Source organism: Enhydra lutris, unplaced genomic scaffold (assembly GCF_002288905.1).
Source record: "Enhydra lutris kenyoni isolate GAN:26980312 unplaced genomic scaffold, ASM228890v2 scaffoldscaffold30, whole genome shotgun sequence".
Classification (NCBI taxonomy): Eukaryota; Metazoa; Chordata; class Mammalia; order Carnivora; family Mustelidae; genus Enhydra; species Enhydra lutris.
Genome location: NW_019154114.1, coordinates 3,903,625 through 3,930,883, shown reverse-complemented (window position 1 = coordinate 3,930,883; position 27,259 = coordinate 3,903,625). Strand labels below are relative to the sequence as shown.

The following is a 27,259-nucleotide window of genomic DNA, read 5'->3' as shown; positions in this document are numbered from 1 at the left end:
CTCTCATTGTCTTGTTCGAACCTTACATTCAGGTTGGCAGATGCTATGCCCATTTGTCGGATCCTGTAACTCTTGCTGCCAACATTTGGCAGAGCCGGATCAGAATTCTACTCATTTGAAACTGATGTAGGTGGTTGCTTTTCTGCCATATCCCACTTCCTTGTGATATTTAGAAATGCCTTATAAAGTGAGCTGTTTGAGGACAGCAAAGAGCCCTCAGAGGCCACACCTAACGTTAAGCTCCGTAGGTGAAATGTCCTAGTTTTTTCCTATCACTTCCATACTTCCCCTTGTTGCTTCTTGACCTTTATCCTTTCACATCTTTTTCGTTCCTCCTCCCCCGTCCCGAGAAAGGAAATTAAAGCCGCCTATTTCTGATGTGAAATGCTAGCTCCCTGGAAATACAATTTTTTAAAAAATCCGTTAGTAACTCAAGTGTATTGTTTACTGTGGAAAAGATCACTATCTCGCAGTTTTAATAGGGTCAAGGAAAGAGGAGTTGAAAGGGGGATATTTATGAGGAGTTGAGCGTCTAGTTTAAGGTCGATCTTTCAATGCAGGGCTTGGTGAGAATTGGGCAAAGTTCATGATATAATAGTGTAACCTCAGTGCGTAAGATTGAAGTATTGGGATGCTGTTTTGGGGCATTGCGGGCCTTGGGCAGGTTTCTTAAGTTTTCCAAGCTTCAGGTTCCTCGTCTGTGCAAGGGTTAGATACGATTCAGTGAGATAATGTGTGACTGTGGCACAGGTAAGCGCCAGATAAATGGCGCTGTCGTGCTTTGGTCTCACTCCGAAGCCTGAACTCTTCGCGCCAGCCCACTTGGCTTCCTGACCCCCGACGGCGCACCTCGAGAGCCCCGCTGGGCCATTACACCAGGCTGGATGCCGCTGCGCCCCTTGGCCAGCAGAGGCCGCCCGCGCTCCCTCCGTCCGGGCGGCTCCCCCTGCAGCAGCCGTCGCCTCTCTGCGCATGGCTGTCCCGGCGGCCGCCTGACCGCCGCCCACCTTCCCCCACCGCCGCGGTCTCACAGTCCTGTGGGAGCTTGCGGACATCGTGGGCCCGGCGGGGCGCGGCGGGCGGCGTGGACCCTGCAGGGCGGGTGGCGTGAGGTGTGGCGCGGGGGGCGGCGGGCGGCGGGCGGCCCGGCCAGGGTCCTCGCGGGTCCTCGGCGGGCCCGGGGGAGGGCCCTCTTTGTGGCTGCAGTTGGCAAGATGGCGCCTGTGGGGGTGGAGAAGAAGCTGCTGCTGGGTCCGAACGGGCCCGCGGTGGCGGCCGCCGGCGACCTAACCAGTGAGGAGGAAGAGGGCCAGAGCCTATGGTAAGACGGCGAGGCGGCCGAGCTGAGCCGGCTGGGCCGGGGAGGGCGCGGCCGGGCGGGGTACCGGCCGGACTGGGCTGGACCGTCGGACAGTCTGACGGGCCGTCGCGGGCAGAGTAGGTCCAGTCGGGTCCAGTCTAGCCCCGGGGCTGACCGCTCCGCTGTTGTCCCCACAGGTCCTCGATCCTGAGCGAGGTGTCCACCCGCGCTAGGTCCAAGCTGCCGTCCGGCAAGAACATCCTGGTCTTCGGTGAGCGCCGGAGGCGGGGCGTTGCCCGGGGAGCTGGGGTGGGCGAGATGGGCGCCCCTCTCACAGGTCCCAGCCTCTCTCTCACCTCCCGTCTGCCCGCGCGGCCTGCCTCGTCCGGGAGGGCTGGAGATCCTGGCTGCACAGCCGGAGCGTGGCCAAGTCCACCTGCCTGAGCTTGGGATATCTCTTTTGGAGAGTCGAGTGATGCTGGCATGGAGTTGTCGGCACATTCCTTAGTCACTTGCCGCAACATATACCTTGCTTTAAATGCCTCTGATTTCCTGCCTTCATAGCCTCGAAGTTCACCAAATTGCTGGTGTAGGGACAGGGGAGAGAATATGAGAAGGTTAGGGGAAGGGGGTGGGGGAACGAGGTGACTTGGGGTCAGGGCTAGAGATGATACCGGGGCCACTCCTTCATCTTCATGAGTAGTGGACAGTTGGGGAGACTCTGCAAACGACAGTAGGTCTTGGAGTCCTTACTAGGGACTTCGCTGCATTACTCCAGCCCTTACTACTGGGTTACCTGGGTCACATCTGTTAGTGTGTCTGGTCTCCGTTCCTTCTACAAGTGAGAGGGTTTGGTCAGGTTCATTCATCCAGAGAACCCTTTGATTGAGTGGTTCCTGTAGGCTGGGCACGGAGACAGCACAGACATCCTTCAGACTTTGCATGAGAATCTCAGGTTAATGAGAGACTAACGTGTTGGTAATTGTGCTACACCATATTGGCATGGCAAGATTATTGCGGGAGCATCACATTGTTTGATATTTTGGGGTCAGATACTTTTGGGGGTCAGGTGTTTTGAAGGATGTCAACATGCAGGGGCACAGAGGGTTAGTGTTTGCAGGAACACAGAGGTGACAGGAGGGTGTGGGGGGTTGAAAGCTGCCAGAAGCTCTTTGTGGAAGGTGATGGATGAAGTAAGTTGGGGCAGATTTGGAAGACTGAAGAGTTGATGCTTTTTACTGGAGGCCCCTGAATCTCAAGGGTCTTTTGTTTCCCCTCCATCCTCATCCTCCTGGCGATCACTGTTAGGGTGGCTTTCTCAGTGTGTTTGAGAGAAGTTTATGGTTTTTAGGTGATGGTCACTACAGAAGGTAATAGAGGACCTTCAGAGATCTTCATTAAGTGGAGCATCAGGGTCACCAGATCTGTGCTTTAGAAAGGGAATTCTGGGAGCAGAGTTGCTGGTGGCAAAAATGAGCAGGTATTGAAGTCAGGCTGCCAAGTGTTCACCATGGCCCAGATGGAATGTGGAGTATCTGAATGGGGTAGTGGCATGGGGGATGGAGAGGAGGCCTTTGATCTGTGGAATGCCTCTCCATTCTCATGTCCTGTAATTCCATATTATTAAAATCCCAGGGGTGCTTAGTAATGTTTCTGGGTGGTGGTTTGTTTTAATGTTTAAGGTTTCTGTTTTGGGGGTGGGGGTGGTTGTTAGTTGGTGGGAGGGGAATGAGGAGGTGCTTGATAATTACTGAGACTGTGCCTAAGAGTTCTGCTTGGGTCTGTAATTATTTTCATCAGTTTCCTAGCCTTCAGGATGGCTTATGAAAGAGAGGTACTAAAATCAGAAGTGAATAATAGCTTCTATTCTTCATGATGATGAGGCAGGATCAGACTTTTTTTTTTTCTAGTTCAAAGTTCCTGGGCTTTAAGGTTAATTATATTTTGAAGATTTCTTGCTTTTCTTATAGTAAAAGTTTATTTTGTGAGAAACTGACTCCACCTTTACTTTCACTTCTCCAAATGAGTGTCTTATAAATTGTATATATGCTGCTGAGGCGAGCACTGCATGTCTTATAAATTGTAGATAGGGCCTGCCTTATTCCATGTAATAAAGGAATGACTGTGAAATAAGGATGACTGCAGTAGAATGTCATTTTAGATCTTAGAATTTGCCACCTTTATCACCATCCTCCTCAACCACTCTTAAAGCAAAGCCTGCTCTGTTTATGATGAATGCAGGTGAGACCTCAGCAGCAGGCTTTGTGTGAAATTCTCAGTTGTCACTTGTGTAAGTGTTAAGACTCCCCATCCTTGCCTAGAATAAATGGCACACTTTGCCTTCTTATGTATATCATTTGTAGGTGAAGATGGCTCTGGGAAAACAACCCTCATGACTAAACTTCAAGGAGCTGAGCATGGCAAAAAAGGAAGAGGCCTAGAGTATCTCTACCTCAGCGTCCATGATGAGGACCGAGATGGTAAGTGAAACGTTGATCTGTGTTAAGGGGCTTATGCATGTCTCAGACTCCATGGTTGTGGCTCCTGTAATGTGTCTAGGTATTCTCAGTTTTCTGTTTAGTTCTAAAAGAGTTAGTCACAGGGGAACAGATGAAACATATGTCTTTGGAGGACTTTATATCCACTTTTTTTTTTTAAGTTTATTTCTTTAAGTACTCTCTGCCACCATCATGGGGCTCAAATTCACAGCCCCAAGATTAAGAGTCGCATGCTCTTCCGACTGAGATGGTCAGGAGCCCGTACCCACTTTTCCTTTTTAGAGTATGTTAATAAAAATGAGGAATTGGAACCGTTAACTATTGCTCTGGGTAGCCCCCAATTAAAAGGAGATATTGAAGGTAAAGTTTCAAATGCACATAAAGGTAGTAAAAAAAGATATTCTTAAAAGCTTTGGAAAAAATAAAAGCATAAATGCTTTGGACCTTTCTATGAGAGAAATGCTTGGCTGACTGATTTGGGCACACTGTTACTTTGCCACGTCCTACTGGAGAATTTGAAATTGGTATGATTCAGAGAATAACAGCTTAATAGATGTTCATAGTAGCATTTTTCTGAGTCTTTTTGTGGCAATGTAGAAATGCTAATTTCCTGTGTTTCTTTCAGTGGAGGAAATAAGAGGCTTGGAGATGATGTTCTCTCTTAATTCCTATCTCTAGATAAGGATAATGGATAGTAATAGTCTCTACCTACAGGGTAGTTGAGAATATTAAAAGTAAATGATAACCACTCTTATAAAGATTAGCTATTATTTAAAAATTCTTTCTTGGGGCACCTGGGTAGCTAAGTGGGTTAAGCCTCTGCCTTCGGCTCGGGTCATGATCTCAGGGTCCTGGGATCGAGCCCTGTATTGGGCTCTCTGCTCAGCAGGGAGCCTGCTTTCCCCTCTCTCTCTACCTGCCTCTCTGCCTACTTGTGATTTCTCTGTCAAATAAATAAAATTTTTAAAAAATTCTTTCTTATAAGTATCATGATAAGTTGGATTGGAGTAATTGTTTTTGGTTACCACTACTCAGTAATGCCTCTTTTGTAAACTTTCAAGCTTTATGACTGGCTCTAAAACAAATAATCATTGGTACCTAGGTCTTTTCATTTGTAAGAAGATTATTTCACCTACAGGTGAGATACGTGTGTTAGATTACTTTATATTTGCCTTTACCCATTTAAACAGTAAGGATCACAGTATAAGGGTGATTATATAAGGGAGCAAATCCCACCACCTCTGGTTCCCCATTTCCTTATTGCTAAAATGAAGAAGATGGACCAGGATAATTCTTATCTCTGAGAGTCATTTGATAGAGGTCATGGATAAGGCTCTCTTATTAAACCTTCGAGACCTGCATTGTATTAAAGTTAACTGAGTGGTCATTTTAGAACCCCAGAGACTTGGTTCCTGCTCCTCCTCTCCTAGCTTCCTTTGCCATGCTGAACATTGCCTGAAAGTTGTGAAAGAAAGGTAGGAGGTAGGCTTGGTGCTGAGGGCTCTTCTTGTGTAAGGATGACAGGCATTCAGGTGCCCAGCTGGGCCCACCAGCATCAGTGTGGGTAAGTCTGGGACTGAGGGGCCACTGAGCCAAGCTTGGAGGACTTCATATTGTCTGAGTCTTGCATTCTGTTTTTGTTGGGCAGCGTGGTTATTGTGGAAGGCACTTGGGTTTTGGAGCCACCAGAACTGATTCAGAGTCCTGCTTCCATAATCACTAGTTGTGACTGACCTAAGCCCTCCACACCTCTGTTTCCTTGTTTGTAGAATTGGGTAATAGTACTGTTTTGTAGGTTGATGGAATGAGAGGCGGCATGTATTAGGTGTCGCCAACTACTTGAGACACAGTGGTAGCTCTCATACCATGTTGAAAGTACAAAGCCTGGTGTAGATATTCTGTGAATCTGCTTGTATCAAGATGACATAAATATATATCATACCAAAGCATCATATTAACCAATATTCACCTGCCTTTGAGTTGAAGAATCCGTTAACATTTATTTCAGATTCTTTAAGGTTGCCTTAAAAATTTACTGGTCTCTGGCATTTTTAGGCCACCTACTTGCAGGTCTTTTTTTTTTGATTGGAGGAGTTGCCCTTACCAGTGGTTAGTTATACTTCTTTCAGCAATAGTCTTTTTTATTGTTTGATGTGAGTGGGTTATAAATAATACATTTTGCAGACTATCACACAGGTAGAGAAAATGGTCTCTGGCTTATCCCTGGTTTGTGGTGGGACATGATGTGTCAGAACCACTGCCTCCAGGGTTCTGGGCATTCGTTTAACATCACATGTGGTGTGTATGATCTCCATGTAAGTGAGTGATTATGTGTAGTGGGCAGTGGGAAGAGAAGCTAAAGAAAGGAACCATGCCTGGTGAGGGGTAGGCATTAAAATCAATGGGCTTCAGTACAGAGCAGTATCTTTGAAGACATCCACAGAACCCAAACCAAAACCACTGTCTAAAATGTATTAGAGGGCACCTGGGTGGCTCAGTGGGTTAAAGCCACTGCCTTCAGCTCAGGTCATGATCCCAGGGTCCTGGGATCGAGTCCCACATTGGGCTCTCTGCTCAGCAGGGAGCCTACTTCCTCCTCTTTCTCTCTGCCTGTTGCTCTGCCTGCTTGTGATCTCTGTCAAATAAATAGATAAAATCTTTTAAAAAAAATAAAATAAAATAAAATGTATTAGAATTTTGAAAGTTTAGTTAGATGTAGATAGCTTATTATACTGTTGAAATAGTCATGAATATAACTTTTTTTTTTTTTTAAAGATTCTACTTATTTATTTGTCAGAGAGAGAGAGGGATAGAGAGCGAGCACAGGCAGACAGAGTGGCAGGCAGAGGCAGAGGGAGAAGCAGGCTCCCTGCCGAGCAAGGAGCCCGATATGGGACTCGATCCCAGGACGCTGGGATCACGACCTGAGCCGAAGGCAGCTGCTTAACCAACTGAGCCACCCAGGCGTCCCGAATATAACATTTTTAACAGCCTTTGTTTTAATGAATCAGTTACACAAAAAAGGATAGCTAACAGAACATGGGTTTTTAGAGTGTATTTTGGAGTTTGTTGGGAAAGAAATTAGTGAAATGATACTGGTTGTAGGAGTTCTCACTTAAGGCACTTTTCTGAAAAAATATTTCAAAAATGATACCTAAAAACTTTTAAAAATAGGTTATCATTATGGAGACTTATCTTCTGTGGTTTGATCATCCAGGTATAATTTTGGAATCATGTGCTTCATTAAATGTCAGTAGTTGCACATTTGTGTGTATGTTTAACTTTTTATTATGGAAAAACCTTTAAAAATAGGTACAACATAGACTTAGGATCATGAAACCCAGTGTATGTGTTATTTGCCTTGAACAGTTACCTTAAACAGTTCTGTAGCAATTTTATTTCAGCTATACTCTAACTTGCTTCTCCTTTCACTCCACACTGGATTATGTTGAAGCAATTTCAGACATTGTATCATTTTGTTTACAAATACTTCCATATGTATGGTAAAAATAGGGACTTTTTCTTAAGATTTTTTTATTCATTTGAGAGAGAGAGAGAATGTGAGAGCACAAGCAGGGACCCTGGGATCATGACCTGAGCCAAAGGCAGAAGCTTAACAGACTGAGCCACCCAGGTGCCCCTAAAAGATGAGGATTTTTAAAAACATAGCTATATTCTTCTTATACCAAAAATAACTAATTCCTTAATATCACCAGGCATCCAGTAATTCATACCTCAATTTTTATATGTAATAATTTTATCTTGGCATTTAAACACAAAGATCCTATCTCTTTGGCACTGTTTGTAGTATGTGAACTCCCTGTTTAGTGTGCATGACAAGAAGAGCTTGTTTAACCGCAGGCTGTTGGGCACAGCTTACTGCGCCATAGATTGCTTATAGCTGAGAATGGATTACGTAGACTGTGGTGCAGTTGACCAATGAACATTTTAGCTTTTATATGTATCTTTTGATTCTTATTGAGAGCTAAAATGCCCTTCACTCTTTATTCCTCAGACATTGCTGGAATCTCTCTAGATGTGGATATAACATATTATTCATATTATTGTAGTTAAAAATTTTTTAAAGTGTAGATAGTTCACCAGGCCTCTTGACCAAGGGTTACTGCTCACTGAGTACTTGGGCTGTTTTCCAATTAGGATTTCTTTTTGGTTTTGTCTGGAATTCTGTGGCTGTCACCTTCAAGTTTTCTTTTTTTTTTTTTCTTTTTCAAGATTTTATTTATTTATTTGACAGCACACACAAGCAGCGGAGCAGGGGGAGGGTAGAGGGAGAGAAAAAAGCAGACCCCACTAAGCTGGGAGCGTGATGCACTGATGGAGGGCTCAATCCCAGGACCCCAAGATCATGACCTCAGCCGGGGGCAGATGCTTAACTGACTGAGCCACCCAGGCACTCCTCAAGTTCTTGATGTGGGTTTTTTCCAGCTGTGTTGATGGTTTTTGTCAGGTAGTAACTTAACTTTACTACTTTTTTCAGATCACACACGCTGCAATGTGTGGATTCTGGATGGAGACCTATACCACAAAGGCTTGCTGAAGTTTGCAGTTTCTGCTGAATCCTTGCCGGAGACCTTGGTCATTTTTGTCGCAGACATGTCTAGGCCTTGGACCGTGATGGAATCTCTACAGAAATGGGCTAGTGTTTTACGTGAGCACATTGATAAAATGAAAATTCCACCAGAAGAAATGAGGGAACTGGAACGGAAGTGTAAGTACAATAGGATTTTCATAATTGGAAAATTCACTAGTTCTATGGATGGTTCAAGCCACCTTCCTTTTTAGTGTCAAGAGGTTACAAAGCTTCCGTTACGGAGTATGTGGTTTTGTTTGCGCCATTTATTTCAGAATTGCTCTTGTAAATTCAGTAGTCAAAAAGTATTTAAAGCTGTCTTATTCTCAAGCATCACAGTTGAAGAAAGTAGAACAAATCCATATTCCTTGTTCTTCATTGGTTCTCTTAAAATAAGGGTTCTTTCCTCGCCTCTCAAATTTGAGTCAGTTCTGTGGGTCTTTTCATTTCTCTGTTACTCTGGCTTCTGAGTTAGCATCAGTGGCTGTGGAGACTTAACGTGAGATCTGCAGCTTGAGTCCATTGCCCTGGGATTCCATTGAGGCCCCATGGACTCTCTTACTGTCAGGCTTAAAGGAAGCCCTACAAAAGACAAATCTTTCAGCTTCTACCTTAGTTCATTTTGAGATTCAGCAAGTATGATTTTAGTTAGAAACAGGAAGGTCATTTTTTTGTCATTAAAATAAAAGGCTGTTTTGAGACTAAGACACCCAAGTCCTTTTGACAACAGGGAACTTTCAAATTAAATGAAGTTTGTTTTGTTTTGTTTTGTTTTGTTTATCCTTACTGTGATTCAGAAGCTTATTTTTCCTTTCCCTTGCTTCTGTGCACTTACATCAGCTTCTGTCCACTTGCCAGGGAAATGGGAGGAGCAGGGGCTGGGGCTGTGGCCGTGTGCAGCAGCAGCAGTCTTGGCCAGGGCAGGCTGGGCTCAGCCTGGCTTTTTGCCACAGGATGACATCATTCCCTTTAGTGAATTAATAAGGGCTTCTAGGGCATGGCACACAGGATCTTCGCACTTACTGGCGGAAGGGTTCAGAAATTTTGATGTGCTTTCTAAATCAGCTCTCTGGCTGTGTGTGTCTTCCTATCATAAATTCCTCTTGTTCTTGTCCCACACTAGCTAAAATGGGAGTTTAACATCTAAATCTTTGGTTTGCTGTGTGTATGTGTGTTTCCTAGGTCACCCGCATGTGTTCTACAGTGGTTGTTACGCAGCTCAGCTCATCTGTCTTCAACCACTGACCTTTCTAGATAATGCCTCTTTTTCCCCTGGAATAGAGACCTTAACGACAACTTCTTAGAATAGTTCTGAGGCTGAAGAGCTCTTTGTCTTTCACTGCCCATTTAACATCTTACCAGATTAATGGGTTAATACCCTGAAGATTTCAGTCTCTGAGTCTGTTTTCTTAGTGTTATAACCTTGTGAATACTTTTGAAACAAAAAAGTAAAATCAAGCCAAGCATATTGTTCTTTTCCAGATAGGAGAAGTGTCTTGTCTTGTGCTGGGTCTGTTCTAGGCATCAGAGATGCACACAGCAGACAAGATGCCTGCTCTGGGAGCTTGTAGCCCCATGAACTATTAAATTTATTTTGTGCTTAGTCATTGATGTCTGTCACTTAGGATTAGTTTCAGCTTCTTGTGACATAAAACCCAAAATAACAGGGATTTAAACAAGACAAGTTGATTTCTCTGTCCTATAAATGAAATCCAGAGGTAAGCAGTTGAGACCTGGAAAGCAGCTCTGGGAAGTCAGGTCAAAGATGCTGGCTCCTTCTCCTTATTGCTTTGTCATCTCTAGGGTGTGGTTCTCTTCCTCTGGACAACTAGAGCTGTAGCCTTCACATCCGTGTTCCAGACAGCACATGGAGGAAGAGGAAAAAGGGGCTGAAGGGTGCGTGTCTATCGTCTTCTTAAGGAGGCTGGGAAATGTAGTTCTGAATGGCCATATGTTCTGTGTATCAAGGTTGGGTTTGGTTATAAGGAAGAAGGGAAGAGAGGACACAGGCTGGCAACTAGCGATTACTGGAACCACGTCCATGCCTCCTGACTCTGCTTATCCTTCTGAAGGCCTCTGTTGTTTTCACCGCCCTTCCTCTGAGATGTTTGGATGGTAGTCATGCCTTTGTGCTACATGTTGAAGGAGTGCCTTTGTTAGTGCTGGCTTTAGGTTATGTTTTCATAAAGCAGTCAGCCATCTTCTTGCTCATCAGATTCCTGCTTTGCAGATCAGTTGGACTCTAGGTTTTGTATTGAACGAGTAAAGGGCTGCACCCAGCTTAGTTCCAATCCAACACCAGTCTCCAGTCTGCTGAGTTTGGAATGCTGCTCCATGGTGGGCCACTCTTTCAGGTTTGGTTCCCCAGCAGCCCTGAGTCTATGGCATCTGTTTGACTGGCGGTGATGGGGGAGGGCAGAGCAACCCCAGAGCTGCTAGAAGGTGGTGCTTGTGTAGGTTAGTCTTTCCTGCTTTATGTCTGGGGCTTCCCTTGCTTATCAAATAGAGAAAAAAGATTAGGTGCTCTCTGTGGGACGTTTTCAGGATTGTGGAACCAGTGGGTGATCAATGAGGTAGGAGGGAAAAGATGAGAGAGAGAGAGAGGCAGCAGCTAGGGTAGAGCACTCTGATCTCCTTCCCCTTCCCACTCCCATGAGATGCTAAAGGGGGACCCCCAGGTGGACTGTGAAATATTGGCCATCCCACCATTGGAGAGAAATTGTTAATACTGTGGCATGTGTGCACTCTAAGGGAAATGCACATTTTATTACCTGAATTACATGGTCATTATGTTTTTATCCTCCTTTTTCACCAACCTCTATGTTATGGACACTTCCAACTTACTTTCTAGAACTCTGAGTTATTAAAAACATGTGTTTCCTACAGTTGCTAGATAGCCATAGTTAAGTCAGTCTAACCCCGGGCTTCCCAACTATTTTTACATCCTGGCATATGTAGAATACAGCAGTTCATGCAGGGCGCTGGGTGACGGAGTTTCCTGGAGCTCACCATTGGAGCTGCCCTAGCCCTGCCTCACTTCCCATAGCCACTTAGCTGACCTGTAACTTGCTCTAGGCTCTGCCATGCTCACTCTCTTGGAATTCCTGGTTGAGCGCCTTATGTGATGTTGGGCAGTCATAGGTATTACCCATACTTAAGGCATTTTATTTTCCATTGATTTGAAGATTTGTTAAAATGCAGGGGGGGGCACCTGGGTGGCTCAGTGGGTTAAAGGCTCTGCCTTTGGCTCAGGTCATGATCCCAGGGTCCTGGAATCAAGCCCCGCATTGGGCTCTCTGCTCGGCGGGGAGCCTGCTTCCCCATCCCCCCCACCCCCGCCTGCTGTTCTGCCTCTCTGTCTGTCAAATAAATAAATACAATCTTTTTATTTATTTGTTTGTTTATTTTTTTTTAAGATTTTATTTATTTATTTGACGGAGAGAGATCACAAGTAGGCAGAGAGGCAGGCAGAGAGAGAGAAGGAAGCAAGCTCCCTGCCGAGCAGAGAGACCGATTTGGGACTCAACCCCTGGACCCTGAGATCATGACCTGAGCTGAAGGCAGAGGCTTAACCCACTGAGCCACCCAATCTTTTAAATTCAATCTTTTAAAAAATTCAATCTTTAAAAAAAAAAAATGCTTTCAGGGAGAAAATTTGAGAACCTTTGATTTCTTTAAAATCCTTCAACAGTCATGCTAAGTGCATCAGAAAACCCTTCAATGATCTTTTTTTTCGAAATATAGTAAAGATCTCTTGACTGTTTATATTGACAATGAAATTATATGAATGAGCTTAATGAGGAGAAATTGTGGGACACCTGAGTGACTCAGTTGGCTAATTGTTTGCCTTCGGCTCAGGGAAGGGATGATCCCCGAGGTTCCTGGGTTTGAGTCCCACATCAGGCTCCTTGCTCAGTAGGGAGCCTGCTTCTCCCTTCGCCTGCGCTGCTCTTTCCGCTTGTATGCATGTGTGCTCTCTCTCTCTGACAAATAAAATCTTAAAAGCTTCTTTCCCTCTCCATCTCCCTTTGCCTTTGCCTCCCTTAAAAAATGTTTGAAACAGGGGCATCTGGGTGGCTCAGTGGGTTAAAGCCTCTGCCTTCAGCTCAGGTCATGGTCCCAGGGTCCTGGGATAAGCCCCACATCGGGCTTTTTGCTTGGCAGGGAGCCTGCTTCCTCCTCTCTCTCTGCCTGGCTCTCTGCCTACTAGTGATCTTTGTCTGTCAAATAAATAAATAAAATCTTTAAAAAAAAATATTTAAAAAAATGTTTGAAACCTGTTCTGTGGATGAAGAGTAGTATGTGCACCTCTCTCTAGGTTCTCTTTAATCCATTTATTTGCATTTTCTTAATGAGCATGTTGTGGATGAGACTAAAGGCGTTTTGGTCCTTTTGTCCCGTTGGGTATAGAGGGTATAGAGCTTCATATTTGCTGTTCTAGCTCAAAGTAGCTTTAAGTATCATATCCTTGTTTTCTGGCCTGACACGTAAGCCTTGAAGTACCCATGAAAAGCTGTGGGTCTGTGAGCTTTGTGTTCACTTAGCTTCACCAGGGCCATGGACCATTCTCAGCCTGAAGGCGCTCCTGTGGGATTGCACTCTTGGCCTGAAGTAGTGACTGCCTGTGCCAAGAAGTGGACGTTATACTGCTGACTCCTTCATGTGTTAGGCGGGAACAGGTTGTTCAGCATTGCACAGTGACTCAGGATCTTCAAAAGATGAGGCTGAGTCCACAAGAGTGAGGGTGATGAAGAGATGTGGATGGGCTGGCCAAGTCCGGCCTCGCTCCTTAGTGCAGACATGTGTCAGCTGAGTGGAAACAGCATGTTCTTGTGGAATTCAGATGGTTTTACTAGTCTCATTTTTAAAAAATATTAGATATATAAGAAATGTGGCTTTTCTTCATAAGAGAAAGTATTAAGACCTTAGAAATTTTTAAAACCTATTTAAGGGGGACCCGCCTGGTTCAGTTGGTAGAGCATGCAACTCTTGATCTCGTGGTTGACTTTGATCCCCACATTGGTATAGAGATTACTTAAAAATAAAATCTTTTAAAAAAGAGTAGGTAAATAGGGGCGCCTGGGTGGCTCAGTGGGTTAAGCCGCTGCCTTCGGCTCAGGTCATGATCTCAGAGTCCTGGGATCGAGCCCCGCATCGGGCTCTCTGCTCTCTCGGGGAGCCTGCTTCCTCCTCTCTCTGCCTGCCTCTCTGCCTGCTTGTGATCTCTCTGTCAAATAAATAAATAAAATCTTAAAAAAAAAAAAAAAAGAGTAGGTAAATAAAAAAATTAAAACCTATTTAAGAGTTGAATAATTTTTGGGGGCTCCTGGGTGGCTCAGTGGATTAAGCCGCTGCCTTTGGTTCAGGTCAGGATCTCAGGTCCTGGGATCGAGCCCCGCATCGGGCTCTCTGCTCAGCAGGGAGTCTGCTTCCTCCTCTCTCTCTCTGCCTGCCTCTCTGCCTACTTGTGATCTCTCTCTCTGTCATAAATAAATAAAAAAATCTTTAAAAAAAAAAGAGTTGGATAATTTTTAAATTTTTATTATTTCAAGATGTCCAGGGATATGTCTTTGCTGCTCTGAAGTCACAGTGCTCAGACTGAATGTGTCAGAATTGGGATTTTGCATCACTACCTCCAAATCCCTAATACCGCAGTAGAGCAGAGTTGGGAAGTTTTTCATGACTCGTTATGTTTTGTGCTTATTACTGCCTTTTTTGGTTTTCTAAAACTGGTATGTGTGTTTTTTATTTGTGTGTGATTTTCTTTTCCATTTTTCACCTGTAGTTGTGAAAGATTTTCAAGACTATGTTGAGCCTGAAGAAGGTTGTCAAGGTTCCCCACAGAGAAGAGGACCTTTGACGTCAGGTCCTGATGAAGAAAATGTTGCCTTGCCTCTTGGTGACAATATGCTGACTCATAACCTGGGAATCCCAGTGTTGGTGGTATGCACAAAGGTATGTGCCAGGGAATTGTAAATCTGGCTGGGTTTGGCCAGTGTACAGTCAGCATCTGAAAAAAACTAAGGAGCTTTATTTGTGTGTCTTCCTAAGGGAGAATTGTACTAATTCGGGATTCATTAAGGTACATTGAATAGGTCAGGCTAGAGAATATTGTCATTTAGTGTTGTTGCTGGAAACATGACATCACTCAGTTTGTTCATAGTTTGAATTAATCTCTCCATGAAGCACTGTCAACTTTATTGAGTGATTCAAACTTAAAACTAAAAGCAGTTTTCTTAAGGCTCTGTGAACCAGTTGGTCTAGCCCAAGTTGATGGTAAAAAATAATAATAAGAGCAGAATTCTTTAGGATTTTGGTCTCATAAAATCTGTTGGATGTTAGATGATTTTCAGAAAGGAACATAACACTCAATAGAAAAAGAAGGAAGGGAATGCAAAGTTTCAATTTCTTCTACCCTATAGAATGATGACATTTAGTCATCATTGAATGAAAAGTTCAGTCAGAGAGAAATAAAGTTGTTTTGGGTTTTTGGACACCTCACTTGCTCATTCGGAAGACCCTGGGGCTCTTGATCTCAGGTTGTGAGTTTGAGCCCCACATTGCACGTAGGGATTATTTAAATAAATAAATAGACTTAAAACACCCACAACATTTTGGGTTTCAAAAGTACTTTATTCTCAATCACAAAATGTGCCATTTGCAGTATATTCTGTGAAACAGGAGTGCTGTGGAGTGTGCAGTGCACAGCCATGTCCCACGGGCCTGCTTCCTGATGTGACTGTGTTTAATTCTTAGAACAACTGTGAGGTGATCAGACTGTTCTGTCCCCACTTAACAGTTCTGGAAACTGTGGTCCAGGGTGAAAAAAATTCCCAGTTGTTTTTGACTCTTGTCTAATTAATGCTTACCTTTGGCTATGGCTTTATTTTTTTCTTTGGAACTATGAAACTTTAAAGATGATGCTATTCCCATCTCAGCAGGGAGAGAAGCAAAAAGATGACTCCTTTCTCTTTCTGCCATCCCTGTAGTGTGATGCGGTGAGTGTCCTGGAGAAGGAGCATGATTACAGGGACGAGCACTTTGACTTCATCCAGTCACACCTACGGAGGTTCTGCCTCCAGTGTATCCTTGGAACGCTGTGTCAGGGCATCAGAGCACAGACTCCCCGCTCTGTGCCAAGCCAGGCTGTTGTCCAGACAGGGCATCTTCAGAAAGCTCAAGTACTTCCTGAATTCAGAACAAGTCTTCTGCCGTGGAGAAATTATGTACATCTTTTTACTAATTTTGTATTTTACTGTATTGGAATTTGAGATGTGCTAATTTGTGTCTTTCATCACTTTTTATTTTTTTAATGCTCTACATTTAATAAGGCTTTCATAGTAAGAAGAAAGCTGATATGGGTAGTCTATTACCAAACTACTTTTGTCATATCTTGGAAATCTTTTTAAACTTTGCTTTTTTGCAGAAAAAGTAAATTACCCAACACAGTATTGGTTTCAATGCCACACAGTTTTTCCCATGTGTTTGTTGTATGCTGTCCTTGAGAGAGAGAGTGTTCAGCAGTCTTTTTTGAGTCTTACTTCTATAAAAATACAATAGCAGTTAGTGCTATGGACCCGTGCTCTGGAATATGGGGAGGAGGGATAGGTCCCTTCCACTTCCTCTGGGCCTTTTATCTTGTCCAGCTCAGTGAAGGGTGCTGCTACGTGTTAGGTACCCATGTCTTTGATGTGCTTAATGATAAACTGGATCCCGTGTGCACATCTGTCTAGGAACGAATCTGTGTACTTTGGATATGCTGAGGGTGTTTTTCTGGGCTAACCTCAGAGCCATTAACTTGACTGCTTAGGAATCAGCCTGATGAATCGAAAGGTAGCAGTCTGTGTGTTAAATGAAGTGCATGGTCTGCCAGCATTGACGTGCTCTATGCATTTGACATGTTCATCTGTTACGATTACTGTTTTAGTTTTAAAAGTTTTAATGCTTTCTAGTGATCATGTATTGATCAAAAACTGATTCACCTGTGAATAGTACTTTGAGGATTATGCTTGCATGTGTTTGCCTTTATCTTTTTGCAATGAATTTGTTTTCCTTAAGCAGATTGATTAGATGGAGCAGCCTTGATTTACACATCAGTGAAGGAGGAGAAAAACCTCGACTTATTGTATAAGTACATTGTTCATAAAACGTATGGCTTCCACTTTATCACACCTGCCTTAGTTGTGGAAAAGGATGCAGTTTTTATGTGAGTTCCATATAGGTTATTTCAAATCCTGTTTTGTTTTAAATGCTTCTTTTCATAGTACATTTACCCTTCGCATTTTATCCTTCCAAGTGAGGTTCCTTCTGTCTCTGTTGTACACAGCCAGCTTTCTGCTGCCTTGGGGTGAAGTGCTTGGGCTGGACCTCACAGGGGATAGATACGCCCAGTTCCTCTCCAGATGACTTGCCATTCTGCCTCTACTCCAAGGGAAGTAGGTGAAGTGAGGCCAGGGGTGCTGCCTTTATTGAGAGCAAGGTGCCAAAACTTAAGCTATCCATTTTTGCCACTTGGTGTCAGCTCTGATAGAATACTGGCTGGAGGAGGGAGTTGAAGTGTAGGGAACTGGTCTTTGGGGAGCCTGATCTCTTCTATTGAAGTATTTGATTTCTCTGCCTATTGGCTGGGAAGATTGCGAGCACCTTCACTGGTGGACCTAGTCGGCATGGACTTCAGCTATACTGAATACTTACTGGGTTTTTGGCATTTCATATTTTAGGAGCTACTGGGGCTGATGGTCTTGGGCAGAGATTTGGATACCTGTTTGCTCCAGTTTGTGTCTTTCTGTCCCTGGAGAATGATGCGCGTTTTGGATGCATGAGTGAATGTTGAAGCTATGTGGCCTCCGAGAGGACTTGTGCTAGTAGATTGGTGTTTTAAGCTTAAATATTCTCTTGACTTGGAAATTACAGTTCTTCAAGAACTACTGAGCACTTCCTAGATGCCCAGGTTCTATGCTAAGGATGCTGAAATGAACAAGATGTGGTCCCTGCACACAGGACTAGAGGGCAGGGGTGGGGCAGTAATGGGGTAGTGGAGGCGATGTGGCAGGGAGGGCAGAGGGGGTGATGGCGGAAGGCTGAGTGTGTGTGCCAAGCAGGCCAGAAGGAGTGGAGGGGCAGGAGGGACAGTTTCTGAGAAGGCTGAAGATGTGAAAGCCAAGAGCTATGAGGACTGAGTAGGGTTGCTTCCTGGACATTCGGGGAGAGCCTGATTCGGGCTGCTGGCAAAGCTAGAACCTCAGATGGATTTTAGAGAATTGCTATCCAGAGCAATCAGGCAAGCAAAAAAGACGCAAGCTCAGTGAGTGGTATGTGAGTGCCCAAATCACTTGGGATCCTGAGGAACAGGAAGCCCAGGAAGATGGATTGGGGACTGGGGCTGCTGTGGAGAGGAGAAGCATCTCACAGCTTCCGAAGGCCGCCTGGGTCCTGGTGGCATCTCGATCACACCTTGTCCCTTTGTGTCTTTGATCCTGTTGGTAGTTTAGCTGTTTGGAAGCTGGCGAAGTCAGGGTGGAGCACCCTGGCTGAGAACGAGGTCTGGTCACAGAGCTGTGAAGCAGGGGTTATGTGGGGAAAGGGAGTCCTGCGAGAACAATCAGGTGCCGTTTTGTACAGCTTGTAGAGTTCTAAAGTATGTTGTGTAGGGCTTTTTGCAGTTGCTCTTTCAGGAGAGCCTGGTGGAAGGCAGCTGTGCTCACCACTATACCGCCAACGCTGCACCAGCAGAGCCTGGTGGGAATGTAGGCTACTGCAGCGTAACTTAATGGAACCTGGGTGCCATCTGCTTAGCGAAATCAGTCAGGGCGGCACCCATGTAGGAGCCTCAAGGACTGCTTGTGTCCCTTTGCTTTGGGGCCCAGGTGAGTGTAGGTGCCCTTGTGCTCTCCTTTGCTCTGTATCTTCCCGCACCAGTAACATTAATGACGCGGTCCGTAAGAAAATTTTTCAGAAGAGTTCTCAAAGAGAGAGTTCCTCTGCACTGAAACCCGAGACGAACAGTCTCATCCTGGGCTCTGTCCTTTGTGCTGTTCTGTGCATCCTCCGCTGTCGGAGTAAGGCCCCATTGTGTCCTTGCTCTTCTGGGTGGAGCCGTGTGAAAGCCCTGAGCACTTCCTGTGGGTCAGCATGTGTAGTCCATCAGCTCTCATTTTGGCTCCTTGGACATTGGGCCCATGAGCTCAGTCTGGAGTAGGACCTGCGATGTCAAGCTGATGGGTTATGCTGGCACTAAACGTTGACTTGTCTGCCACAAGCTACAAGCCAGCCCCAGCAACTACAGACCAGATCTTGTGGGAAAGACTCTCATCTGAGAGTCCTCTCTAACCCGGAATGTGCTCTAAAGTCTAAAGTGCTGTGAGACAGTCCCAGGAGAAGCAAATCAATCCCCATTTCCTTGCTTTTAGACCTGCAGGTTGGGACAATGAAAAGAAAATAGCAATTTTACATGAAAATTTCACAACTGTGAAGCCAGAAGATGCATATGAAGATTTTATTGTGAAACCACCTGTGAGAAAGGTACCCATGTCAGTCACTTTGAGTTGTAGGGTTTGTGTTTTGTTGGAGGTTTCTTTGTTTGTTTGTTTTGTGAGACAAGAAACCTATAAGGAAAATATGTTTTGCATATTGAACCACTTTCAGGGGAAGAAAAAAGTAATCCAAGGGCCTTTAAAAAAAAAAAAAAAGTCAGCTCAAGTCTGGTGTGAAGTAAATGGCTCCAGGTGGTGGGGCATGAGTGATGGAGTGCCCACATGGAGTTGGGCTGAAGTTTCCCACTAAGTCCTGACAGTCCACCACTGCCTCTGGATAACTGTTAGGAGATCCTTATGCTTCTCTGACCTGCAGGGTTAGGGTTAGAGTTAGGCCTAGGCCCTGATCTGGCATGTGTTTAGAACCTGCCAGACTTAAATATGTCGGTTGGCCACATGCCAAGGCTGGTCTTGGAACAGAGTTGGTTCCAGACTAGGAAAAACATAATGGTGCATTTGCAACAGGGACTCTCCTCAGGATTGTCCCGTGTTGAGACCCGAGCCCAGGATTCTTCTTTCATTGAGAATTTTGATAGTAGTTTGGGTGTTCTTGCCCTGTGACCACAAATGAGTATGTCACTTCACTTCACAGCTGGTCCATGACAAAGAGTTGGCAGCGGAGGATGAGCAGGTGTTCCTAATGAAACAACAGGTAAGAAGAACCCGTGAGGCCAGAGCAGAGACCTTCTCATGTGTGAAATGCCAGCTCCCTAGGGTGAGGCTGAGTCCATCACAAAGAGCTTGCAGCATTAACGGGCTTGTAACCAGGTCTCCTTGTTCCCTCCCATTTCTAGCATTGGTACAGAGTAGGGGCTAGACTGTTTGCCTCAGGTGATCCCCTGCCTGCTTGCAGATTCTCAGCGGTGTGAGGTTTAGTATCTTTTTAAGTAACCTTTCTCTCTGGAAACTAGGTTTCCTGACATAATACTTCCTGTATTGACAGTTTACCAAGTGCCTTGACCTTACTTCCATTATTTTACATAGCTCCACACAGCCCTGTGCATGAAGGCAGGAGAGCTGACATATCCATTTTTTAGGTGAGGAGAGTAACTTCCCCAAGCTGAAAGTTGGGAATGGAAACCCAGTCTCACCTTTCTGTTCTACTAGCAGTATTGTTAGACGTGTCTCTTAGCCGTGTCACGGGTCTACCTGATGGTGCAGGCAGCTCAGCGGGCTGAGGTGTTGATGGTTCTTTTGCCAACCGGTCCTGCCTTCTGTGCCCTCCTTGCTTCCTTAGCTCCAGAACTGGTTACTTGGATTATTTTTTTCAATATATACCAAATTGCTGAATTTAAACTTTCTGCATGCATAATATAAAATCTATGGCTTGGTTGTTGTTCATGGCGCCCTCTAGTGGAACACTGGGAAGTAAGTGTTTCTGCAGAGGGCACTGGAAGTGTTTCTTCAGTGTGCTCTGCAGGCCTGGGTTAATGGCCAATATGTCCCTCTCTTTGCAGTCACTCCTTGCCAAGCAGCCAGCCACGCCTACGAGAGCCTCTGTGAGTACCTTAAACTAAAAAGGGTCAAGGCCCAGTGTTGTAGGTGTCTTCAAACTTCATGCCATTATTTCTAAGAGCCTATATTTGTGTGGGTTTTTGTATTTTCGAGGGAATTTGGTTTCTCTGAAGGCCCAGGGCCAGAAACATAATAAGGACCCAGGAAATGTCTGATGAAGGAATATAGCTCAGGGAAATAGAGTGAGCAGGCTTTATTACCTTGATCTTGATATCTCTTCTCTAAGGAGAAACTAAAGTCTAGAAAGAGACTGAGCTGGAACAAACTCCCAGTCCTGCCACCTGTCTCCCTAGACTGAAAAATATCCTTCAGAGAATGTCTTCATTTTTGGAATATGTATTTCCTGTTATTTTTATGCCTCTGTGTAACTTGGGCTGGTTTTGGACTTAGGAATCCCCTGCAAGAGGACCCTCTGGCTCCCCAAGAACTCAGGGCCGGGGAGGGCCAGCCAGTGTACCTAGCGCCTCCCCAGGCACATCAGTAAAGAAGCCGGACCCAAACATCAAAAGTATGTATCCTGTCTCTGGAGAGTGCTTAGTCTTAGGCCTGAGCCCTGAAGGGCTTCGGTGGCTGGGTTTCAAAGGTGGAGACTCATGGCAGTTGGGCTGTTTGCTTCTCCCAAGAAGGGGCTGCTTTCCCCTTTTTCTCGCTCAAAGGGAGGGGGCTTACGGTTGACAGGGACCAAGGCCTGTCCCTTTGTTGGAATCAGTGACCTTTGCATCTAAGACCCCAGTTAGGCCATGCGGGTTCCTTCAGAGAGAAATACAACATAAGAAGTCATTTTGGGGGACGCCTGGGTGGCTCAGTTGGTTGGACGACTGCCTTAGGCTCAGGTCATGATCCTGGGGTCCCGGGATCGAGTCCCACATCGGGCTCCCAGCTCCATGAGGAGTCTGCTGCTCCCTCTGACCTTCTCCTCGCTCATGCTCTCTCTGTCTCTCTCTCAAATAAATAAATAAAATCTTTTAAAAAATAAAAAGAAGTCATTTTGGGGGGCACCTCGGTGGCTCAGTGGGTTAAAGCCTCTGCCTTCGGCTTGGGTCATGATCCCAGGGTCCTGGGATCAAGCCTCGCATCAGGCTCTCTGCTCAGCAGGGAGCCTGCTTCCTCTTCTCTCTCTCTGCCTGCCTCTCTGCCTACTTGTGATCTCTGCCTGTCAGATAAATAAGCAAAATCTTTAAAAAAAAAAAAAGTCATTTTTTGGGGCGCCTGGGTGGCTCAATGGGTTAAGCCTCTGTCTTCGGTTTAGGTCATGATCTCAGGGTCGTGGGATCGAGTCCTGCATTGGGACTCTGCTCAGCAGGGAGCCTGCTTCTCCCTCTCTCTCTCTGGCTGCCTCTCTGCCTACTTGTGATTTCTCTCTCTGTCAAATAAATAAATAAAATCTTTTAAAAAGGAGTTTATAAAACTTAGAAAAACACTGCCTCGTAGACGGGGAGATGATGTGGAGCATGAGTTATATTGTGTCCCTAAACAGATAGAAAATGTAAACAGGTTTGCACTTAATTAATCATGCTAACAGTGGCCGTATATAAGGCATCATAGTGAATGAATGTGCTTAGTGTGTAGGGAAGATGATAGCCACAAATGGATAATTCCAAGCTGAAAACTAGTTTTGTGGTGGTATTGGGTCGTCCAGTGGTGTGATGCTGTTTTTCTTAATGTTTCCATAGATAATGCCGCAAGTGAAGGTGTGTTGGCCAGCTTCTTCAACAGCCTGCTGAGTAAAAAAACAGGTTCTCCTGGCAGTCCTGGTGCTAGTGGTGTGCAGAGCACAGCCAAGAAGTCAGGTACCGAAGGGCCCTTGGAAACCTCTGATCCTTGTGGTTGACCAGCACTGGAGGTGGGGGTGGGTGGCGGAGTGGACAGGAGCATCTGCCTTCACCTGACATGCAGATCCTCCGTGTTCTGAGCAGCCAAGCAAGTAAGCTCCTCCCCACCTTATACCGAGCAGTACACTTTACAGTAGGATTACCTTATTAGCATGCAGGTTTCCTTGGCACATTTAAGGTAGAATTTATGTACATTGGGTTCTCAGGAACTGACTGTTGGGTGAATTGAGATACATTCGAAACTATACATGTGACTGGTGTCAGCTATTCATGGGAGGTCATGGGAGGATATTTTATTTATGATATTTAGTATTCTATAATGCTTTATAAAGACTTTTGTTCACTGTGCCTAGTCTTGCCATGAGCTGGAGCCTGTGACCCCTCCCTGTCTCACTGGAGGGTCGTCCTTTCCTCCTCCATGAAGCTCCCCACTTGTCACACATACTCCCCTCTGTGGCAGCCCACCCTCCTGTCCTTCCTTGTGGGCAGTAGGGCAAGTCTTTGTCTTGGAGGCCTCTGAAACAGAAGAGCCAAGTTCCTTGGGAATTACCCATTTTGCCAGGAAGCTTGAGACCATAAGGGTTTTTGCTTTTACTTTTCCATTGACCATAAGAAATGTTAATACAGTATTTTCCCTAATTGGTGTTTTCAGATGAGAGGAGGTCCACAGGAGATCACTCCATGCTTAGGTCAGCCAGACCTTTGGGGACTCCTCGGTTCTTAATCTCAGTTGGGTCTGGTAGCCCAGGCTGCAGGCTGGTATCCCCTTATAGGAGATAAGGGTCATTTCCAGGCCTCAGTTAGCATTTGATAACAAAAGAATATGAGGACTGACTTTGTGCAGTATTGAAATATCGGGCCTTAGTCTTATATTCTTACTGAAACGTGGTGTTTCCGGACTACCCATGTGAGTTAGAGTGTCGTAATTAAAAACAAAACCTAAACACCTGTTCTGAGGCACAGAAAGTAGTTTTTGGTATACCAGAAACTTATATACCGCCTCTAAGAAGGAGGTGGTGACAGTGCATGGGGTTGGAGTTGGGTGGTAAGAGTGTTTTTCAGAAAGGCCCTTATATTTGGCACAAAGGCATCCCTAGGCAGGGGGCAGTTATGTATCCAGGGGAATGCAGACCTGTGATGTTTGGAATTAAGAAGGGTTGAATTAGGGGATCTCCTTATAATCATTGCACTGAAAAAAGACTTGGTTTTATTCTTACTGAGGTTGGTATCGCCACAAATGATTACAGAAGTCTGTAATTTTAAATGTTCCTTTTAGGAAAATAATTACCCCCGTCGCTGCTGACTTTTTTTTTTTTTTTTTTTTTTTTTTTTAGGACAAAAGACTGTGTTGACAAATGTTCAGGAAGAACTGGATAGAATGACTCGAAAACCAGACTCCATGGTAACAAACTCTTCAACAGAAAATGAAGCCTGATCCTCCTTAAAAAGTGCATATGTAAAATGACCAAATAACTATGTATATTGATCTGCTAAGACAAGGATTTTTCTGATATGGCACATGCTATCAGTTTTTTGGGGCAGGGGAGATGAACTTAAAAAATACTTCATTGACTCGTCCGAGTATGAAATGCACATTTAGGAAGGTTACGTGTCAGACCCCTTTGTTAAGGATAACCCTTGGACTCTCAGGCATGCGGCTCTCCCGTGGGAAGCAAGTGCAGCTGGGCTTCTTGTGGAAGGGAAGGTAGATGAGAGGAAGAAGGCCTGCTTTCTTTCAGGGTGGAGCAAATGAGACCAGGAAATCATTGATCAGAGGGTGTTTAGTCTGACCAGTTGCGTGTTAGCAAATTCACTTGTTCTTGGGAAGCAGATTAAGTAGCAGCAAGTCCAGGAAAGAGAAAGACTGAAAGGAGGAATGAGAGAAGTGATGGTGGGGAAGCCGAATGTTGAATGAGATGAGGAAGGCAGAGATGAGCAGTGTGAGTAAATACTGTGTGGTCCGTAGAAAGTCGAATAATCATTTTTAAGGCTTAAAATCAGAAACATTTCCAGACTAAACACTAAGAAAAATGGGAATTAGACTTGTTCTGAATGCATCTTTAAATTATGACAGATGTGTAGAGTGTGGGGGTGCCTGAGTCAGGTGGAGTTGACACAGGTGGGGAAGATGGCGGCTGCCTCACAGTCACGTGTGTGGCCCAGGCCATGTCTCGTGGGACGTGCTGGGCTCCATGGGTTTGCATCAGGGCAGACAGTCACTGTGGGGTGTGTTTAAAGTCAGCAGTTACAAAATTAGTTTACTTTGAATTGTTTTCTAAATAGCTCCTGCTTTGTTTTTTAAATTAAAATAAATTTTTTTATACTACCACAGGCTGGCCTACTAATAGAGAATGGGTAACCAACCTCTCATTTTACCATAATGCAGTGTGCTACAGAAAGTTAGAGGGAGGTTTGTAATGTAATTGCACTCTGAATTGGCTTGCACCAATCCCTGCCTTACGGTCTGTGGAAACCTTCACGGGGTTCCATTGATGCAAAAGGGTCTTGTCCTAGCTCTCTGGTCTGATTAGTGCTATCAGATGGACAAATAAGTGTGAATGTTTTATATTGAAAATGGAAATGATACATTTCTCTTGTTTGTGTTTTTCATAAAGTGTAGCGTTTTGGTTTTTTTTTCTCTTATGGAAATAAGTGTTTCAGTGTTTCCATTTAGGACAAATTCATATACATCGTCATGTCATACCACCATTCTGGAAATGATTTCTGTGGATTTGAAATGGCACTTTTAATTTTATACGTGACAGAACATTTGAATGCAAACACTACCATTAATATAATGTATAAAACATTTGTTGTCAAACCAAGGGAAAAAAACCACAGTTCACTTATGTGGAGTTTACTTTTTTTATATGAACGTTTGTTGTACTGTGTCTGAGCATAACTTCCCTAACGTCATTACTTTTACATACCACATTTGACTGACCACTAACATAGTACTGGGCATAACTTAATATCCTGTGTTATATAACAAGACAAGACTCTAAGACTGTCTTGAATTGCTTTTTTGTAAAGGTCTGAACACTGTTAAGGAGAAAGCTGAGTATTTAGTTGCCTTTCCGACAAACAGAAACATGTTCCTTGTGCCAGTTTTATTGTTAAAAATACACTTTTTCACCCCTTTTTAAATTCAGTTTTTGTTTTTAAATGTATTGTGGCTTCCGATTACTAGATTGTCCAGATAATGACAGTAAACTGACTGTATAAGGATAGCTGTGGTGTAGTGACCAATGAATGCCCAACAGCTGTGGCCACACTGATGATGGGGTCACTTAACCCCTCTTCCACAGCAGCTGGAGTGGGGGTGGGGGCAAAATGAGTGACCTCAGAAACAAGAAAGAATTATTGGAAAGGCACATGCCTACAGGGGATACAGTGTGATTTCAAATTGTAATGCAAAATTTTACTTAAAAAAAACTTTTTTTGTCATTTAAACTGAAAAGCACTTTTGTGTCACTATAAAATGATGAAATGCTAAGACACCTGTCTTGTGAGGGAAGGTTTCTTGGAGATCACTTTTAGTTTCTCGTGACAAGTGGATGCTCCTAGTAACAAGACACTGGTGCGTGTAATTTCATGTGCTCAGTGGTTGCCAAAGTCTACCAACTTTGGGGAGCTGCAGGGTTCTTTTGGGGGGGAGGTGGGGAGATATTTTTGGTTATTTCGGGGTTTTCAAGCAGTGGAACCAAAGGCCGAACAGTAAACAGCCTTTACTTTTTAAAGTAAAACTCATTTTATTTGCAGAATACACTTGTATGGTAGACTGTTAAAGACAATTTTATGACTATTTATATATATTATAGTGGTTACATCTGCTGTTTGTCTTTAAAATGGAAAAATCAAAGAAATAAACCCAACCTTGAAGATGTGGCCATAAGGGCCATGAATTGGTCTTTCCTAAAAATGCAACGGGTATGCTGCTAGAATTATTTAATTTTGTTTGCACTTTTTTTTTTTTTTGGATTGGCATTTTAAAATCACTATTTAAACTGAAGACTTTGTTGTTTTTTATTAGTTTAACAAAGTTGAAAGTGACTGCTCTGTACATCATGACCTTAACAATGTTGATGCTGTAAGTGAAAGTTCACTGTCATCTCTATACTAAGTTTATTGGTGTTTTTAACTTAAAATTAGGACTGCAGACTATTCCCCCACCAGCCTTAGTCCAGGGGTGTGGCTCTAGCCGGATGCAGTTATGCAGTCATGTGGAACCTTGCTTTCTAGTGCTGGAAGAGAAGATGTCTCTAATCACTGGCTTCAATAAACACGAATCCAGACTGCTTACAACTTTTGGTGGCTTTCTTTATGGTATATCATCTCACTGGAGATAAAAGTTGAATTGTCTGCTAATCATATGGCCTGTCTACCATGTAGCAAAAGATGTATACCTCTTTCACTAAAACTTAACAGAAATTCTGTTAAAGAAGAAACATCTTGAAGCCATATTTTGAAGTATGTGGAGTTCTAAGCTGAGTACAGTACAGTGGGGTTTGTGAGTTATCCAACATATTTTCTTGCTTCTTAGATAAGTTTTTTATCGATTGAATTGGGCTACTTTTACTTAACTAATTTAGAAGCTTTAGGCTTCATAGAGGAATTTTGAGCAACTATATCGTAATTTTTTTTTATCGATTTAAATGGGGAACAGTAAAATACGTTCAAGAAAATCACATTTTTTGTATCAGAAATACCTAGTTTCTGTTTATTACATTTAAGCATGTTAAATTTTTGTTCTTTAAAGCTGATTTATAATACACATTTCCTCCTGATGTCTTATTTTGAAAAATTATAAACCTACAGAAAAGTTGAAAGTATATTGAATGCTTATGTTCTTTTTTTTTTTTTAACATAGATTCACCAGTTTTTAACATTTTGAAACATTTGGTTTTTCTTTCCCTCCACTTCTCTCTCTCTGTCACATGCATACACAGATGCATGCATGCATACACTTTTCCCTCCCTAAGTCATTTAAA

General features: G+C 44.0%; 1 protein-coding gene across 3 annotated transcripts; it reads left to right on the top strand.

Moving 5' to 3' along the window:
- The first annotated feature begins 1,178 nt into the window (after positions 1-1,178).
- On the top strand, positions 1,179-26,570 carry LOC111152892 (dynein cytoplasmic 1 light intermediate chain 2). Of its 3 annotated transcripts, XM_022511614.1 has the most exons (13): positions 1,179-1,321; positions 1,498-1,571; positions 3,664-3,780; positions 8,297-8,527; positions 14,175-14,344; positions 15,379-15,472; positions 16,460-16,595; positions 18,799-18,910; positions 19,514-19,573; positions 20,379-20,420; positions 20,827-20,944; positions 22,110-22,226; positions 23,603-26,570. In XM_022511614.1, the coding sequence occupies exons 1-13, from the start codon at positions 1,215-1,217 to the stop codon at positions 23,701-23,703; spliced, it is 1,479 nt and encodes a 492-aa protein (XP_022367322.1). In that variant the 5' UTR covers positions 1,179-1,214; the 3' UTR covers positions 23,704-26,570. The 3 variants fall into 3 exon arrangements, with proteins under 3 accessions (XP_022367322.1, XP_022367323.1, XP_022367324.1); XM_022511615.1 differs by lacking the exon at positions 3,664-3,780; XM_022511616.1 differs by lacking the exon at positions 8,297-8,527.
- Positions 26,571-27,259: the final 689 nt, after the last annotated feature.